This window comes from Panthera uncia, chromosome B4 (genome assembly GCF_023721935.1).
Source record: "Panthera uncia isolate 11264 chromosome B4, Puncia_PCG_1.0, whole genome shotgun sequence".
NCBI classification, from domain to species: Eukaryota; Metazoa; Chordata; class Mammalia; order Carnivora; family Felidae; genus Panthera; species Panthera uncia.
Genome location: NC_064809.1, coordinates 43,177,016 through 43,196,888, shown reverse-complemented (window position 1 = coordinate 43,196,888; position 19,873 = coordinate 43,177,016). Strand labels below are relative to the sequence as shown.

Genomic DNA, 19,873 nt, shown 5'->3' with positions numbered 1-19,873 from the left:
ATTAATATCTTCAATGTACACCTGAGTGACTTTTTACTGATGGATAAGCATAAGGCAAGAGAGATTGTAGAGTGAAAAAATGAGTATTGCAAATTTATGTGATCAGGGCTTAGATTCTATTTACCCTTGCAAAATCTAAAAGCCATAGATTCCCAAATAGGGAATCACCTATTTGGACAAAGATTCAAAATTGTTCTGCAGAGCTCAAGACCATCAAGAGAAGAAACACAAATATGTTCCCTTCTAAAGTCGGATGATACACATGAGAAAGATGTCATATGACACTCTAAGCTCTAAATTAAAACAAATAGATATATAGATATCCAGAAAGAACTAAGTTCCAGAAAAGTAAGGTGAAGATAGGACTTTCCAATTCAGTGTACCTTACAAAGAACTGAAATGACAGTGATATATATCATTTGACATGAATTATTTTATTTGAATTTCTACAGAGAAAATTTACCAGAATATACACATAAAAATATATTAAATGTAATATTGAACATATGTATTAAATCAAAATATTCTTTTCTATACCTTGATGCTTTATAATTTCAGGTATAGGTGCACAAATTTCATCAATTTTATTATTTATTTATTTATTTATTTATTTATTTAAATTTACATCCAAGTTAGTTAGCATATAGTGCAATAATGATTTCAGGAGTAGATTCCAGTGATTCATCCCCTGTATACAACACCCAGTGCTCATCCCAGCAAGTGTTTTCCGTAACGCCCCTTGCCCATTTAGCCCATCCCCCCCACCCAATCTCTCCAGCAAGCCTGTTTGTCCTCTGTATTTAAGAGTCTCTTATGTTTTGTCCCCCTCCTTGTTTTATATTATTTTTGCTTCCCTTCCCTTATGTTCATCCATTTTGTATCTTAAATTCCTCATATGAATGAAGTCATATGATATTTGTCTTTCTCTGACTAATTTCGCTTAGCATAACACCTTCTAGTTCCATCCACATCGTCGCAAATGGCAAGATTTCATTCTTTTTGACTGCTAATACTCCACTGGGCATATATACCACGTCTTCTTTATCCATTCACCTGTCAATGGACATTTGGGCTCTTTCCATGCTTGGGCTATTGTCTACAGCCCTGCTCTAAACATTGGGGTGCACGTGTCCCTTCGAAACAGTCCCTTCGAAACCTGTATCCCTTGGACAAGAACCGAGTAGTGCAATTGCTGGGTCATAGGGAATTTCATAGTGTTAAAACACAGGATTTCAAATATATGGAAATTGTGTCATAAGACATAATTCGAAACATTTTACAGATCCCTAAGGCAGATAATTAGCAACAATACAAGAGGTAAAGTCATATTCTTAGTACTGCTGAACCTTCATTACCCACCCCTTCCACTCCAAGAAACACCTAAATAGGCTGTTGCTTACATGTTAAATTTTTTTAATGATTATTTATTTTTGACAGAGAGAGAGAGAGAGAGAGAGAGAGAGAGACAGAGCATGAGTAGGGGAGGGGCAGAGAGAGAGGGAGACCCAGAATTTGAAGCAGGCTCCAGGCTCTGGGCTGTCAGCACAGAGCCTGACACGGGGCTCAAACTCACAAACGGCAAGATCATGACCTGAGCCGAAGTCGGAGGCTCAACCGACTGAGCCACCCGGGCGCCTCAGCTGTTGCTTACATATAAAACGATATGTACTTCCACAGGATTCATCCAAAGCACTTCCATCTGGGCTATACACTACGCATTTCTTTGTATTTAAATTTTGAATTAACGGCAATCTGTAACAAAAAATAAAATGTTGACATATTAGAAAAGGGAATAATATTCAAGAGTAGTGTTTTTAATTAAATGACAGAACTTTTAAAAGCACTTGAATGCGATATTAACATAATGAGCCCATTTTTTTTACTCAGAAGCCCCGTTTTCACGATTCCAGAGCACAATATTACAAAAACTGTTGTTGTCCCTATAATCAACAGCATTGAGGCCAAAGATTTTCTCTTTCTGCTGTTGTTATTAATGGTTTTGATATACAATATACTTTGCTTCTCTTTTGTTTAGAGAGGTACCGGCTAATGTAGTCCAGGAAAACAAATCCAAGCATAAAATTTGTCACTGTCTGACACTGCAAAACCCATACTTATGAATGAAAATGAGATCCAAAGCTTACAAATATACAGAAAATAAGCTCAGAATATTTGAAATATGGGAGGATGCTGAGAATATCGGGCTTAATAAGAGAATAGAAAATAATAGATATACTATTTTCCCTGGACAGCTCTGTGAATGTGAACACCTGTAGATGCACATACACATCCGAATGCTTACACAAGGCAGAAAAAAAGAAAAATGCTGAAAGCTGTTTCATGGTCACAAATACACTAACCTCATGACATTTGAGCATAAATTTGAATGTTCTAGATGGAGCTAAAATTCACGTTCTGTTATATCTCCTCTCTTTTCTGTATTTGCATGCGTTAGGTTATCCTTGCTACAGTGTTGCCGAATGTCACATTCTCTGGTGAGATCTACAGATAAACGCACAAAGAACTAAAAAGACCTTGACTGCCAGAAACTTACAGATCTTGGGAGACGTTGGAGTTGTTTTCCCACAACCAGGCACGATGTTTTTCACTGTAACGGAGCCCAATCCAGTAAAAGCTTGTACCAAACCTCATAAAATGCTGATTGGAAACAGAGACAAACACATTAATTTAATCTGAATCTACTCTGGGAATAATGTACTTTTAACAAAGTGGCAGCATCAGATTGAGACTTCTAATCACACAAACTGAGATAATTCTTAATGTCCAGTTTAAAAAGTATAGGCACTTGCCTCATATTTTCTTCCTTATCAGGCCCATTCATTTGTGATCGATAAACAAATATCATTAAATATTCCTTCTCAAAGGAATAAAAAACGTTAGAAAAAAAGTTAGAGTTTTCCTGGAACACCTCCTTCACAGAAGATTTACAATCAAATTCAATCCCACATCAACAGTATCCTGAGAAGTAAATTTCATAGATATACTTGACTCAACTTATATTCGGAACAGATTCTTCATGCAGCTTGAGAAGTTTTTCACCTTTTCTTAAATTGAGTAATTTTTTGATCATACTTTCCGTACTTATTGCACATTATATCTCGGAATGATGACAAAAGACATATATTACAAAAGAAATTATAAATTCAATTTACAAACTAAAACTTACAAACTTGTTTTATTAGTCTTTGCATAAAAATAACGGCCTTTATTTGTTCTTTGAATTCTCTCCAAAAAGTTCCTTGTACTTTATCTGTACTCTAACTTGATATTTATTCCTATGATATAAATCAATTTTATGTAGGTTTTATAATGATCGTTTCAAGGTGTAGCGAATTATTTAAGTCATTAGTTCAAATATAGCCATCCATTTACTACCCACTTAAAGATAAATCTAAGTATACTGCTTACTTAGCATATTTTCATACATCAAAAAAAAAAAGTAGGAAACCAGAATTAAATACATGCCAATTCATCTGTGTTTTGAATCTGAAGTAGACTGGAATTCTGAGAAGCACAGAAATCACGACTCTCTTCCCAAGTTTTTAATTCAGTAGAAAAGAAGTAGCAGTTGCATTGGTTCCCAATCCACTTTTCTTGGCAAGAACAACAGTCAGCTTCTAGGAGAAAAAAACCAAAACATATGTAATGACATTCAATTTTTTCAATGCTATTTACCCACCCAAAAATCATTTGTTACTTATGCACCATTTCCCACAAATATTCTTCGAGAATCTACTATGCCTACCTTAGTTCAGGGGACGTTAATGCAAACAAGTCAGACTTAACCTTTTTTCCTAAAAGCGATTATATTCTAGAGATAGAGTCGGAACTCTGTCATTTCCAATCATTTGTCAATTATATTTCATGATAACTTAGGTAAGTATGCAAGAGAGTAAGTAAGTATGTTAGAATATTGGGTAGCAGAGTGTAAATTGCAGGGTGGCTAGAAGAGCTTTCGAGGATGTGACTCATAATTGACTCTGCTGTGTGAACTAGATGAAAGAGGTATTTAAGGGAAACTATTTCCTGAGTCAGAAAAGAATATGGCACATTGGGAGAAAATTCCAGTGTTTGGGATATCTTATTTTCAAAATAAAGATAAATGAAACAATTAGCTTGAAGTCTACTCCTACAGTTGGACAGTGATAGCATCTTGAACATTTGCTATCCTCGGTGATGAAAGTCAAGACACAGGGTAGGCACTCAAATCTTTTTCAAATGAGTGGTGCCGAAGTGTAGGTAGGGGAGAAAGGTAGTGGTTCCCAGGAGCTGGAGAGTGGGGTAAATGGAGAGATGTTGGTCAAAGGGGACAAACTTCCAGTTAGAAGGTGAATAAGTCCGGGAGATCTAATGCACAGAGTTAAGGTCATAGTTAGAAATACTGTATTATATACTTGTAAGTTGCTAAAAAAAAAAAAAAAAAAAAAAAAAAAAAAGTAGATCTTGAATGTTTTCTCCACAAAAAAAGAAATGGTAATTATGTGACATGATAGAGGTACTACTTAATGTTATGGTAGTAACATATTGCAACATATGTGTGTATCAGATCAATTTCTCCTATACTTTCACCTTACACAACGTGATATGTCAGAATCTCATTAGGGATGCAAAAATGCTAAGGGAAGAAAAAAAGGTAAATTAAGTGTTACATGATCACAGAAGATGGTGAGACAGTTTGGAGAGCGTTTGGAAAAAATACCTAAAAAATTGGACTTTGAGCTGGCTTTCCCTGGATAAGTAGGGACTAAAATTGCAGAAACATGTGCACTCTATTGTGAGTCAGGTAAGAAGCAGAAGCAAAGTCAAAGAGATGTAAAAGTATGGGTTATGAGCAAACCGGCAGGCGATTAGGATTAACTGTAGTATTTACCGTAATCTAGTTTTGATTTGTTACAGCACTAATGTAACATGAGCACTTATATAGGAAAAACATGTCATTTAGGCTAATATTTTCCTTATTGCTTAAATAGGTAAAGTATGCACATTCAATGTAATTTAACAGTTTTTACATTAGAGAATAATGAAATGTGACTATCCTACAATTATCAGGCAAACTCGTATTACTAAGTGTACATCATGTTCTGTGTGAAAAAAAACAAGAAACTGCTTATTCTGTCCTCTACCAACACTAAATTTTTCCAAAGTATGAAACCTACCTTTCTGGATTTCTGTGGTTAGTCCTGGAGACATTGTTGGCATTGTTGACTGAATACTTTGTTTAGTAAGTACTGTAAGAATGATTAGACATTTACTTCTTTAGATGCAAGTTTATGAAATAATGACATATTACACATTAATAAAATGAATAAATAAAATTATTAATAAAATTTTAAAAATGAAGCCTTTTAGTTAAATGTTTCATCACAGTTGTGGTCTTTATAAAAACTTGTCTGGAAAAACTTACAATTTTTCAGGGCCCCTGGGTGGCTCAGTCAGTTAAGCATCCGACTTCACTTTGGCTCAGGTCATGATCTCACGGCTGGTGAGTTCCAGCCCCGCGTCAGGCTCTGTGCTGACAGCTCAATGCCTGGAGCCTGCTTCGGATTCTGTGTCTCCCCCTCTCTCTCTCTGCCCCTCCCCCACTCACACTTGCTCCCTCTCTCTCTCTCAAAAAGAATAAACATTTAAAAAATTAATAAAAAAAAGAAAACTTACAATGTTTCAGCAAAACCCCCGTAGTAGCCATCAAGGAAAGGCAGATTACTCCTAAAATGCCGGAAATCAAATTCCATGGATTGATCTGAGAAGCTGTCGTAAAGGAGAGGTCCAATGATGACTCAAAAAACAAACCCGGGAGGTGAAGTTCTTAAAAGCAACACAGGGAGAGAGACTCCAAGAAGTTCTTTCATTTGGTAGCCCAATCATCTCGCCAATGAAACAGGAGAATGAGAATATCGCATTCAGAACTCCAGCCAATAGCAACAGCTTTACGTGGTGTAATTTATTCTTTAGCGAGATTATCTGTTAACTCTTCTCCTTTACCAGTCCTGTCTCAGTAAAGTGGATTTACAATTTATTTCCTAATTCAGCAAAGAAGCTTAGGCATTTGGGGTAAGAAGAAATCAAGTAGCATCAAGTTGTGTTCTATGGGCTTACGTAACAGATGCTTGTATTGCTTTTCTCAACAAAACCCACAAGATAATAGGAGTCCCATTAAGTAGGTGAGAAAACTTAAGATCCATTAATAATGTTATTTGTCTCGAGGTATAAAAGCGGGCATGTATCTAAGTCAGAAAGCCAATGAAAGCTTGGCTAGGCCCAGCATCTTTTACCCAGCATACTTGATCACCCCCACAATAGGACTTGGAAATGTGCCCTTCTATTCATCTCAATGTGTTCTCTGCCGAAGAAATGTCTGGCTGCTTGCAGCTTTGTAGAGATTTTATAGGTAAGGGAACACAGGAGCCTTCTGGACCTAGGCTGGGGAAGGGGGTTCCCCAACCAATGCATGGGTAATACTTCAGTGACCTGGATTCACTTCACCGTACATTAAATTATAATGTATAAACAACCATTTTTTTTTTTTTGCAACAACATTACACTTTCTCCTATCAAAACTTACTTGCTTCTGGGCATTGTAGGCTAAAACAATTTAAAATTGGGAGACTTGACATTAACATTAGCATCCTCTCGAAGAGTATTGTCACTAACAAACAGTCCAATGTTCCAAACTATTAATCTAGGTGATTTGAGGTGTCACAACCTCAACACTTTAACAAGTGTTAAAAGAACACTTGTAAGCATTGTCCTTAATATGTGGCATTTTCTAGTTACTCTGTACCAGCATTATGTTGCTCATAATTTATCAGTTCGCATTAGAGTTTAGAGCTATCCCTGTTAGAAGCCACTCTTTAAACCTGCTGGAAAAGCTCCAAAAAAATCATTTCTAAGTTACAGGTGAAGAATCAGAACTGGAAAGTGCTGATACATGGAAAGCCTAAAAACATCCACTTTTTTCCCTAAAAGCACCGCCCTGATATTAGCCATGTCCATAAGACACCCTTTCTGGCTAATTTCATTTTTAAAAATGCAATGACTTGGGCCTCACATACCTGCCATAAGGAATGTTCCAGTGTCGACGCTGGCAAAGCACAATTTGTGCTTAATCAAGAAGAATGGTTGTGTTGGTTCACGGAGCCGAGCTGGATGCTAAAGAATTCAAAAGTCATGTATGAAGACACTTAACAGAAAAAAAGAAAAGAAAAATGATATATTCGGGCAGTTCTTGAATCTTCTATTGGTGAATGAATAGTATGAACAAGAGGCAGTAAAGTCACTTCTAAAATGTTTCCGGAAACATAACACAGGAAATTCTCACCATACATGTGTAATGCAAACGCTTTGACTATTATAAAAGAAAATGAGAGGGATTTTTTTTAAACATATGAACATCAAAGATGTCTTTAAAAATCATTTGGAAAGTGGGAAATTTGGGGTTTTCATCCTTTGAGCATACTGGTAATCTGGGTCGAGATGAATTGTTATACTGTTTCCTTTGTTTTCTTGTCTCAAATGTCATACCCTGAGGCTTTACCTTTAGTAAAATGCTATGAAATGCAAATTGTCTTGGTGTTACCTCAGGTTAAACTCAAAAAAAGACTTCAGAAGAGCAGCAGAACCACCAGACATATAACAGATTATGGGAGAAAACAGAGCCATCCTCCAGAAAACAGGTGCTAAGTGAATGTCTGACCTAAAATGGTAGGGAGTCCATAATGCGCTAGTTAGAAACACAGTCAAACATGTAAAATAAATCCCAGTCCCTGCGGCCCAAATACACAAACTGTCACCTATTTATTTCTGCCTATCCAGCTCTGGGCACACCGCGTGTTGAGTAAAGTAAATGCGTGCCACCAGACTCAGCTATTTAACCTCCTGCTCCCAAATCATTTTCTGTTGTAATAAATGAGTAATCACATGACTCATTTCTCTCCCTCTCCCTCTAACTCTCGCTCTCTTTGCCCATTCTCTTATGGATTATGAATCACCGCCAAACTGTACTCATCTTAGGAGACATCAGCACACAAAGGTATTAAGCAACACTTCCTTCCTAAGTCGTTAGACATCCCATCCTGGGACATGTGAATTCAACAGAACTTTGTGGGTAAAGCACTTGGGCATGTCCTACAGGTTGTACGGTCAGCACGAGTTTCAAATGCAGCCATAAGAAGAACTTCTTTCTTAAAAGGATGGACTATTTTTGCGTTCATACCTCTAATATGGTTCCACGTTATTTCAGAGATGTGAAAAAACTACATTATTTTAAACAAATGGTAGAAATGAGTTAAAATTGTTCTGATTCAAGCAAGAGTTTAACTGATTGTTGAATAAAACAATGGATGAGGATGAAATTCTCTTCTATTTTAAAGCCACGTAATAAAGTTATGATTGCCTATTTTATCTCCAATCACCTAAAATACAAAACATGAACCTAATAACTTTATTTAAATGAAACATCACATGGTAAGAACATTGAATCCATATTTTTGTTCATGATTGAAGCCATTTTATTTTCACAGAAACACAGGTGTGTGTATTTTATTATTTAATAAAGATCTATTTTTATTCGTTGTAAATTTTCCTGAGAGTTTCATAACCTGTCTCCAGAAACCTGAATTTTAGGCTATTCATGAAATTTGTTAAGACACCTTATGTCAGTTTTATAATGAGTATTTTAGGGTACAATAAATAACCAGATAATTTATCCAAAAGTCCGTTCAGTGGGGCTCCTGGGTGGCTCAGTTGGTTCAGAATGTGGCTCCTGATTTAGGCTCAGTGAGTGATCCCTGAGTTGTGGGATGAGTGCTGCATCTCAGCGGGGAGCCTGCTTAAGATTATCTCTCTCTATGGGATGCCTGGGTGGCTCAGTCGGTTAAGCATCCAACTCTTGACTTTGGCTCACGTCATGATCTCACCATTCTTGAGTTCAAGCCCTGAGTTGGGCTCTGCACTGATAGCACAGAGCCTGCTTGGGATTCTCTCTCCCTCTCTCTCTGCCCCTCCCCTGCTCATTCTCTCTCTCTCTCTCTCAAAATAAATAAATAAATAAACATTAAAAAAAGCTTTATAGTCTCTGTCTCTCCCCCTCTGCCACTCTCCCTCCCTCGCACATTCTCTCTCTCTCTCTCAAATAAAAAAGAAAATAAAAAAGAACTTGAAAGTTCACTCAATGTCTAACAATCAAATTGAAAGTGTTCAGCTTAATTTTGAAGTATTCTTCAATATCTCCCAAAGGAAAATGTGTGATACTTCATTTGAGAAAATACTGATTCGTTTCACTCTCTAACTGAAATACACTAAGATTATGACAATCAGAGGAGACCCCAGTTGCCTCTCATTTGTGCTTCATTCTGAAGGAGGTAGCCCTTTAAATGTATTCCCAGTCCACTCTGGAACAGAAGAGAGAAAGGAGACAACTTCAGAAAGAAAACACTCTTATTAAAATTGAAATTTGAGCATGATCTTGTGGGATAAATTGGACTTGGAAATACAGCACTGTGGCTACTGCAAAGTGAGAAATAGATAACAGACATGCCTCCAACCAAAACCCAAATAAGACAGAAAAAGTCCAACACACATATTTTCTTCGCATCTTTTCAAAATAAAATTTACCATCCATGTTGCAAAGAAATAAAAGCAAAATTCCTAATTAAATATCAGTGGCTACACCTGCAACTACAACCCCCATCAAGAAATAAAACATTTCCTCCACCCTCACAATCTTTCCTCACTTAGACTTGTTGCTACTCTTTCTCCTTCCAGATATTACCACCAGCTTGACCTCCGAGACCATTTTAACCTCTAAGGTGAACTAACTGATCATTTGTTTTTTTCTGGTTTTGAAATGTACATAACTGAACACTACAATCTAAACTCTTTTGTGTCTAGCTTATTTTCCTCAAGTTCTTGAGAGAGTCATCCAAGGACTCCTTTCCATCTTGTTGACGCTGACTGGGCCAGGTGCAAACTACTCCAGCTAGTGGATAAGACACATCAGTTGATTTAAACCAGTTGGGGTCCAATTTGAATACCGGAGTGGGGTCAACTTTACTCAAAACAAAATGAATAGTGGTGATTCATTTAAAGGAAATTTGAGAAGGTAAATTTCAAAAGATGAAATTTGGGAAATCGTTGCCCCCTGTCAATATGTTTTGTTGGTTTTTTGTTTCATTTCCTTCTTTTGCCCCTTGGAATAGGTCTTTGTGAATGAGTCCACCACTGATCAACACGTGAAAGTTCACTCTGAAGCCCAGTGAAAAGATGAGCGAACTTCTCGTGTACTAATTGTAACCAAGTCAAGTCCAGATTCATCAAGAATCCGTATTATACCAGATGAGTAATGACTTCAATGAGCTTTGATCGAAAACAGCACATCCACCATCTCTGAATTTACTGTTCCTGATGTGTAATGAATGTTTTGTTCAAGAATTTAACAGAATTTAACTTTAGTGAGAGGACAACGTAGCTGAGACCTAAGAAAGAAAGAGAAATGAACATAGCTAGTGCTAATATCAAAACAATAAATATACTATCTTCTCTTAACCTCTTTTTTTTTCACTTTTTATTTTGCAGTGAATGTCGATTGACAAAAAGTTGCCAAATTAATACAGTACAGCCAGTTCCCTTGGACCTTTGACTCAGTTTCCCCCATGACAATATCTCACATAATTAGAGTACAATATCAAAGCCAAGGCATTGACATTCATGCAATCCATAAACTATTCAGTTTTCACCAGTTTTATATGCACTTATTTGCGTCAGTGCGTGTGTATGGGTATAGCTGCGTGCAATGTTGTCTTGTGTATAAATTTGTGCAAACACCATCATATAATTTCTGTTTTCATATTTTAGAAAATAATTACCACCATTTATTTTGTTACTGTGAAGTTTGGTTGTTAAAGAAAAGGCAAGGTAAATGACTAGAACTTTTCCTTCGTTTACCAATTTTCATTTTTTTATTAAAGATTTTTTTTAGCATTTATTCTTTTTTTTCTTTTTTGAGAGGCAGAGAGAGACAGTATGAGTGGGGAAAGGACAGAGAGAGAGGGAGCTACAGAATCCGAAGCAGGCTCCAGGCTCTGAGCTGTCAGCACAGAGCCTGATGTGGGGCTCGAACTCATGAACAGTGAGATCGTGACCTGAGCTGAAGTCGGACGCTCAACCAACTGAGCCACCCAGGCGCCCCAACCAATTTTCGTTTTAATGAGTTGGTTTAGTAGGGGGAAATTTTAACATTTATTGAGCACATATCACATGCCTATTCTAGTGTTTAATTAAATGTCTTATTAAGTGTATGAGGGAGGACACATTTACCAGGACCAGTATATTTAATTAATCCTACTGAAATATTTTGGCCTTCTACTATTTTATTGATGTAGAAATTTATTAATACACCAGAAATTCTGTTTTATCCAGTCTTTTCTTCAATGTAAAGATCACACAAGTATACCTAGAAATAGGAAATCATTTAAATTTCTCCCACCTTTGAATATTCTTGTCCTAGAGTTAAAGATTCTGACATTTTTAAATTTGACTAGCCAGATTCTTACTGGTCATTCAGTTCTACTAATAGACATTTCCTAAGAGTTGACCAAGATTATTCTTTATAGGGTCTTGCTCTGGCCTTCTCCAAGTAATAGAGATGATCATCTTGTAGCTCCATTAAGCGAGGGAATATTTGCCATTAGTAGAAATGATTGTTTTCCAGTTATTATTTAATACATTGTTTTCATTTGATCTCCAATTTGTTACCCAGTATCTGTGCGATTATATTATGGATTTTAGATATTGTATTATTGTTTTGACAAGTGAGTTATGATTTTACAGTTGCAATTTAACTGACAGTTACAAATCCAATTACAGATATTGACCAAAGATGTTACACAAGAATGTTTCCCCTTTCTTCCCATGAAGTAAAAGAAATAGGGATGCCTGGGTGGCTCAGTCAGTTAAGTGTCTGACCCTTGATTTCAGCTCAGGTCATGGTCTCTTGGTTCGCGGGATCGAGCCCCGTGTCCAGTTCTGCATGGCTCTGTGCTGACCTCGTAGAGACTGTTTGGGATTCTCTTTCTCCTCTCCCTCTGCCCCTCCCTGCTCTCAAAAATAAATAAACATTTAAAAAATAGATAAACAAGCAACAAAACCAAAGCAGCAACCAACTCTGCATCTGGTTGAGGATGAGTTTATTCAGATTCAAATGAAAGAAACAGAACGCTGTTTTGGATATAGTGAAAGTTTTGGATATAGTGTTTAGATCTTTCTCTGCATGAGGCACTGCCTAATAGCTGTTTTATAAAGTAAGATGTCTACATGGGAGAAGCAGCATTCAGAATAATGTCCTATCTGGTAACATATATTTTGGGTCAAACATCAGCATGCTGTGATTATTAAGGGCAGGGAGGGATTTGTGAAACCAGAATGAAAAAATGTATGCAATTTGTTGCAAAATTTCTTAATTTCCGCCTTTAAAGTACATCTCTCTTATTAATAAGTCCCATCACGGGAGACTTGAGTGTAAGACCTCACGTGAAAGTTGCAGGGAGCTTGTCGGCTGCAGCTGTGGCTTGTCAACCCTCATGTGGATGGAAATAGTTTCTCTGTGGTGAGCCTGTTGGGTGGGTCTTGAGGTTGTCTGAAGTAACACACCAAAGGTGACAAGTTGGTTACTTCTAAAGTCTAAAACTGAAGTATTTTTACAGGCACGGAGCCTCCTTCTTGACCTTTAGACAAAAATATCTGCGTCGTTAAGCCCTATGGTCGGTATCTGTTGATGAAACTTGGTTATAAAAGAAAAGACAGGGGAAGTAAAAGAATCTCCTAAGAATAGTAAGACGTATGAGTACCAGGCAGGGGATTACTCAGATGGGGACAAATCTGTCAGTCTGCAGACCTCACCTTTTAACTTTTGTAAAAAATACTTACGGGTTTTAGATACTACAATGTTGTTTTGATAAGTAAGTTATCATTTTACAGTTGCAATTGAACTGATAGCTACAAATTAAATCATGCATATTGACCAAAGATGTGACACAAGAATGTCCCACAGTTTGTGAGATGAAGACGCCCATCCCCCACTTCACCCAGCATGGGGTCTGCTTAAGATTCTCTCTCTCCTTCTCTGTCTGCCCCTCCCCTGCTCACTTTCTCTCTCTCTCTCTCAAAACAAAAACAAAAACAAGTACATAGTTTAGGTGGCATATAAATTCGGCAAGAAAGAAAAGAAGAAAGGAAGAAAAGAAAGAAGAAAGGAAGAAAGAAAAATTATGGGGTTGGCACAGAAACCGTTACAGAAACTATTAGACTCAGTCTCCAACCTTTCTAACATTCTGGTTTTTCTATTTGTATCATTTTCCTCATTCCTTAATAACACCAATGATTAGGACACCTAACACTTTAGTGTTCCTTCAAATTCACAAAATTTTCCTAATATGTTGCACATAATTTTTATATTTAATGATTATAAAACAGTTAAATATTTTTTTTCAATTTACTGTATGCCAGACTAGATATTTTGCATAACCTACCATATTTAACCTTCATAAACCCTGTGTTATTGGTTACATCATTTCTTAAATTACATAGTTGAAAACACAGAGATTATCAAGGGAAATAGGTTCCAGGTTAATTAGCTGAGCTGAGATTCACTAAGCTTTGTGTACCTCGAATAGATCAAAATGTAGTCACTGCATAATTGTAAGATGATGTGTATTATTTTGCCTCGACTGTCCTGGTTATTTTGAATCTTCAATTTTTAGGTACCTAAATAACCACAGATGTATATATATTATATGTTATTATATAATGATAACATATGTTTGTGTATGTGTATAAATAATGTTTAATAATATATTTAATAATATTTATCAAATATAAAGATATGTAAATACATGCACCCACACATACTTGACTATGTACCATTTGTTTTTATGCAGGTAAAACCTGGATTTCAACAGATCATTAAACTAAGTTGTCACCAAAACGTTGTATAACCTTTTATAGCTTTTAGCTGTATGTTTTGTTTTCTGGTTTCCCTTCTTTCATGCCTTCTATCTTCAAAGAAACATATATATTTATAATATATACATATATATATATACACACTAATGTCCATTTGTTAACTTAATGATACTTTCAGATATAAATAATTCACTTGAAGGGAATATTGGTACCAAGGTGGATGGCTGTTTTTAAATCTTTTGAATTTGTTTGAAGTTAGATTTCAGAGGAAAAAAAAAAAAGATTTTACCCTGCTCCCTCTTTCTACTGTGTGTGTGTGTGTGTGTGTGTGTGTGTGGTGGGAGAGGTGACAAATATGATACGACCAAAAAGACATAAGTGCAAAGTAAACAGTATAACTTGTCAGTAACAGATATTCACTATATGTGAATATCATGTTTACAAAGTCCCAGGCAGACAGAGTGATGTGAATAGATCTTATCTCTAATTTTGAGATCTCTGTCTAATCAGAAGAGTAGAAAATTATAACACAACTTATTAATAACATAAGAAGATGCATCCAGCATGCTAAAAGACAGTAGAGTTTAGGTCTGGTAAGTCTGCTTCATGCCATGAACTAGAAAATATAAATTATGTCTCGGTTGAGAAAAACTTGATCAGTGATAAAGAATTTGATTTTTTCCTGTAACCTTAAGATAATCAAGAATTCTTACATTATATATACTACACTTTATGATTTACTTGCATAATATGAACTTTTCCTGGTTATAGGCACATTCAGAGAGCTGGAAATTTAAAAAGAAACAGAAATGGCCTGTATTCTGTTTACTTTCTCCCAAGTCATTTAAATGTGGCTCATGCTCTTAGTCTCTGCAGTGGCTGTCGGGAGAAGAGAGGCCGTGTTCAGTGTTGTTATTCCGTTTCGCAAACTGTAAGAATGTAGATCAACAGGCTGAGGCACCCAAGAACTGTATGACATCTTAGCTGTTTACTTGATTGTATCTTTAAGATAGAGGTAGGGGGGAGAGCGGTGTGGGAAGACCTCCCTCCCCCGCTCCCTGCACTGAAAACTCCCGGGCCTCCACAGTTGAGGTGTAACTATTCATTCGGCTCCTCTACTCAAATGGGCCTTGAGCTGTTACTAGGAAATGTGTGATCCAATCCCAGAAGGGCTTCCTTGTATTTAATGCCTATACCAAGAACGCCTAAAATTCAGTCAAGAATCCTGAACTATTATTTTCATTAGAGAAGGCCAAATAGACTTTTAGTTTGTTCCCCAAACAGATGAGTCTACCTTTAATCAGAAAGATCCAACTGCTGTGCTCAATCTTTCTGACAGGTACCCAATGATTTTCTGATGCGTTACTTGTAACAAAGTATCAGTTACAAAAAACAAAAAAGGAATGATTTGGGGGGAAGGGTGGGCTATGATTTATAGGTTTCTTAAGTTTTACATTAAGCTAAACAGTCAACATATCCTTCTAAGGAGCAAAAAATTTTAGCCACAAGGATGTCTAGGTTTCACTCAGGAGTATTGCCTATAGGTATAGTAAAGAACTGATTAGGACAACCTATCCATACCTGAAATACAAAGAAAGGAAAAGTTACTCACACTTTAACCCCTCCCTGCTTCCCAGACTCAGATAAGTTCGCATACTTCTAAAAGAGATCTATCAGGTCCCTCTGGAAAGGCCAGTCTTTGGTCCTTTACCCTAACTCAATGCTCAAGAAAAGCCTAGAAGTCACTATGGTAGCACTAAAAGAAATTTCAGGAAAGATAGGAGAGTGTCTGCATATGAATAAGAACTGAGCCGGCCTCCCATAATTTTAGAGCTGCAATACACTGAAAGCATAGAAAAACACTAGCGAAGAGTGGCTTTTCTGATATGTGTGAATACCAGACGCCATCTTAAAGCACAAAAATGTTCTCAAATTACTGTCCTTATAATTGTATACGGTGTTCATCCATCTTGGTGAGCTGTTCTTGGGAGGCATGCAGTGAAAAGCAGGCAATGTCTTTAGTAGGTGCCCCTTTTATTTTAACTTTTTAACGTTTAGTTATTTTTGAGAGAGAGAGAGAGAGAGAGACAGAGCGTGAGGGGGGAAGAGGACAGAGAGAGGGAGACACAGAATCTGAAGCAGGCTTCAGGCTCTGAACTGTCAGCATAGAGCCCGATGTGGGGCTCAAACCCACAAACTGTCAGACAATGACCTGAGCTGAACTTGGACGCTTAACCAATGGAGCCACCCAGCTCCACCCAGCACCTACTGGGGCACCACTTTTCAATTTATCCACATCCTGGCAGTGACAACAGGCACTTAGTTCAGGTTGCAGTGGCCAGCCTAATTGGAGCCATGGTGGCCCCTTCTCATTGAGGACATGAAAGTCTTCAGTCAAGCAAAGAACACAGGAGTATTCAGTCAGGCACCAACTGAAGTCCTGAAATAAACTTTCAGGATCCCCCTTTGTTCTACTTCTTCCCTTAAGGCTTTTATGGTTTGAGAAGGATAAATCTGTCCCCTTGTGGATGTGGTATCTGTTGATTCCTCCAACTATTTCCATAGCTGAGATTTCGAGCAAATTTATTATCTCGAATCTCTACTTTTTTCAGTAGATCCTCTGCTTCATGATTTGTAGCCCCAAGTTATATTCCCATACTTATCTATCATTGGCCATCCCATTCCCATGAATGCTTACCATTTTTCCCCCAAAGGAAGATGTACCCCACTTCCAAAGTGGCTGCAAAACAGTCGTTCCACTTCCGAAAGGCCGTATGTCGGAAACCAGTATTTTCCATCCCATGTTGGGCACCAATTGTGCAATAATGAACAGACACCACAAGTGACACAAGATACAACTCAAGGAATAGTAGGATGCACATGGTGGCCCAGACTCTGCTCATCCTATAGAGAGGCGTGCTTGACCCAGTACAACCAAAGCCACTGTAGATAGGGCTACAGGAAAGCAATCGTGATCTCGTTCAGATCCATATGTTTATAAAGAGGTTGAAAATGTCAGGAAGAATTTGACCTAAGCCAGAGTCACAAGATCCTACAGTAGGCTAACACTTAGAAATATTAATGCTAAGGGGATAAAAGTCAACAGTAAAAAACAAAACAAAACAAAACATCTTTTATCACAGATGCAAAACATATGCATTAAATAACTAAAGAAATGGGACAAAAGGTTCCAAGAAAACATTTTGGGTAAACAAATTGGGATTGATTATAGATTTCCTCTCACAGATCAAATTATGTCATTTTGAATATTTTTCAGCTCCAAATTTAACCTCCGATATGTAACAAACACTGATTTGGTCCTTAAAAAATTCCTGAAGGACTAAAGCAATAACTAGTTAATGAATTGTTTATAGACTAAAATGTTGGCTCTTGGGATACCCGAGTGCCTCAGTCAGTTGAGCGTCCAACTCTCGATTTTGGCTCAGGGCATGATCTCTCGGTTCCATGAGTTCGAGCCCTGCGTCGGGCTCTGCACTGGCAGTGAGAAGCCTGCTTGGGATACTCTCCCTCTCTGTCCCTGCCCCATTCTCACTGTCTCTATCTCTCTCAAGAAATAAATAAACTTTAAAAAAAACTCTATAAAAATATTGATTCTTAGGAGAAGGAAACATTAGAATTTTTCATGTTCAGGATCAAAATAAATTAATTAAACTCATTTAGATTCAGGAAGGAACAGTGAGGAAAATGCTAAAGGGCAAGTTAGAAGACAAGAACTTCACAGTTGCACAACCAACCATGACGTGATTCAACAAGACGGCTCTCTAGGTATCAAATTGTGACACTTTAGAGCGAGGGTGAAATCGAAATGAGTGCTTTTCATGATAGTACCTTTTAGAGCAGAATGTTATATAAACCAAACCTTAGGTAGAGATGTAAACCAGTAAAATGCCCCAAACCCAGAAGAATTATTATTGAGGCGGGGGGGAAGGGGGGCTCCCATCTCACTCTCCCCATCTTAGGTTGCTACTTTTAAAAAATTAGAAGCAAGTTATTTAGATGATCAAGCACCCATTCTAACATTCCAAGTCTATACCTTTCTTATTGAGGTATAATGAACATCCGGTGTTTATATTAGTTTCAGGTGTACAATATAGTGACTCAAGGCTTGTATACGTTTCTCAGTGCTCAACACAGTAAGCTTACTCTTAATCCCCTTCACCTGTTTCACCCATCTTCCCCCAACTTCCCCTCCGACAACCCCTTGTTTGTTCTCTGTATTTAAGAGTCTGCTCTTTTAGATTGTCTCTTTTTTTTTTTCTTTATTTGCTTTGTTTCTTCAATTCTACCTATGAGTGAAATTATTTATGGGTTTTAATACTCACAATGTAGATCTGGGTGAGCTATATTTCTATTGCCAGATTTTTCTTGATTTTTTTTTCCTGATCCAGACCAATCCAGTAAAAATAAGACCTTTTTTGACCGAGTTAAATTCTGTAAAAAAAATCAGAACCCATAAGATTATAAGCATCAGGCTTGGACTGGTTTACTATCTTTGTATCTCTGGCACCTAACATCAATGGGCCACAGCAGATGTTCAGTTTTAGTTTTCACATTTTTTGACTCATGGCTGAATTGATAATTGATTAATATGTGTGGCAGATTGTTATAATGTGACCTCTAAATTATATCTTCCTGTATCCATTTCCTTGTGTTGTCCCCTTCCGTTTTTAATATGAACTGACCTTATTAGTTGCTTTGACCAATCGAATGTGGTAGACAAGATGTTTCTCAAGGTCTCTAACCAAACTCTTAAGAGGCCCGGATTTTTTTCTCTCTTGTGAAGAACTACGTTGCCATGTAAAGCAATCTGGGCTATCATGTTGGCAAGTCCACATGGTGAGAGTGGTTATGGAAGATGAATGACCGTGAAGGGAAAGAAGTCTTCGAGAATAAAGACCAAGGAGAGATAGGCTTCGGCTTTGCAGTCATCCTACGTGAAGGGCAAGACATGATTAATGCCATCATGGAGGCTTCCCTCCCTCCTAATAGCAGCTCCATGAATGAGCCCCGCCAACATCATATAAAACATACAGAACAGAGAGAAGGGCAATCCCAGCTGGGACCTGCCCAGTCAACCCACAGGAACATGAGAAACAAAATATGTGTTGCTCTAAGTCATTACATTTTGGTGTGGTTTTGCACACAGCAATAGATGTATGAGGAAGAGTATGAGACAAGCAAGAAGGTTCAAAGGCTCTCACAAAGAAAAAAAGAATTTACCTACTTCAAATCTTTGCATTGTTTCATTCCACTGTTTTCTCTAAGAGTTGTAGGTTCTTTCATTCCTTCACATATATCATTTTTTTAAGTTTATTTCTTTATTTTGAGAGACAAGGAGAGACAGAGAGAGAGAGAGCGATTTGGGGAGGGACAGAGAGAGAGGGAGAGAGAATCCCAAGCAGGCTCCACACCATCAGTGCAGAGCCCGATGCAGGACTTGAACCCATGGAACTCGAGATCATGATCTGAGCCGAAATCAAGAGCCACACGCTTACCCAAGGGAGCCACCCAGGTGCCTCTCCTTTGCATATAGCACTCTTACCTATGTTACCTAAAACATTTCAAAGAGCTCTATCACCTTTTATCTAGTCAGGAAACTTGAGTTTTATTTCTATTTTAATTAAAATGTTAATTTTAGTACATCCTTAGTTTTCAGTCAAATCACACATATAAAAATATATTCAAAAAGTAGCCTTATTAAATTGTACATGAAACCTAGTGAAATGTTAAATTTAAAACAAAGATTATGGAGAAGTCATTATTTTGAATTGCTAACAGATCTGATTCATTAATCACAGATTTTCTTTAACTTATCTTCACATGTAAAATCTCTTCTTGATTACTAATCTCTGTCCCCTTTAGTCCTGTCTTTAGT

The 19,873-nt window shown here is 37.3% G+C and overlaps 1 protein-coding gene across 1 annotated transcript; it reads right to left on the bottom strand.

Moving 5' to 3' along the window:
- Positions 1-1,417: 1,417 nt before the first annotated feature.
- On the bottom strand, positions 1,418-7,303 carry KLRD1 (killer cell lectin like receptor D1). Its single transcript, XM_049627127.1, has 6 exons — positions 7,074-7,303; positions 5,677-5,769; positions 5,178-5,249; positions 3,487-3,638; positions 2,555-2,658; positions 1,418-1,752 (listed from the first exon to the last, which is right to left on the bottom strand). Exons 1-6 carry the CDS (start codon positions 7,078-7,080, stop codon positions 1,611-1,613), a joined length of 570 nt encoding a protein of 189 aa, XP_049483084.1. The 5' UTR covers positions 7,081-7,303; the 3' UTR covers positions 1,418-1,610.
- Between the last annotated feature and the right edge of the window lie 12,570 nt (positions 7,304-19,873).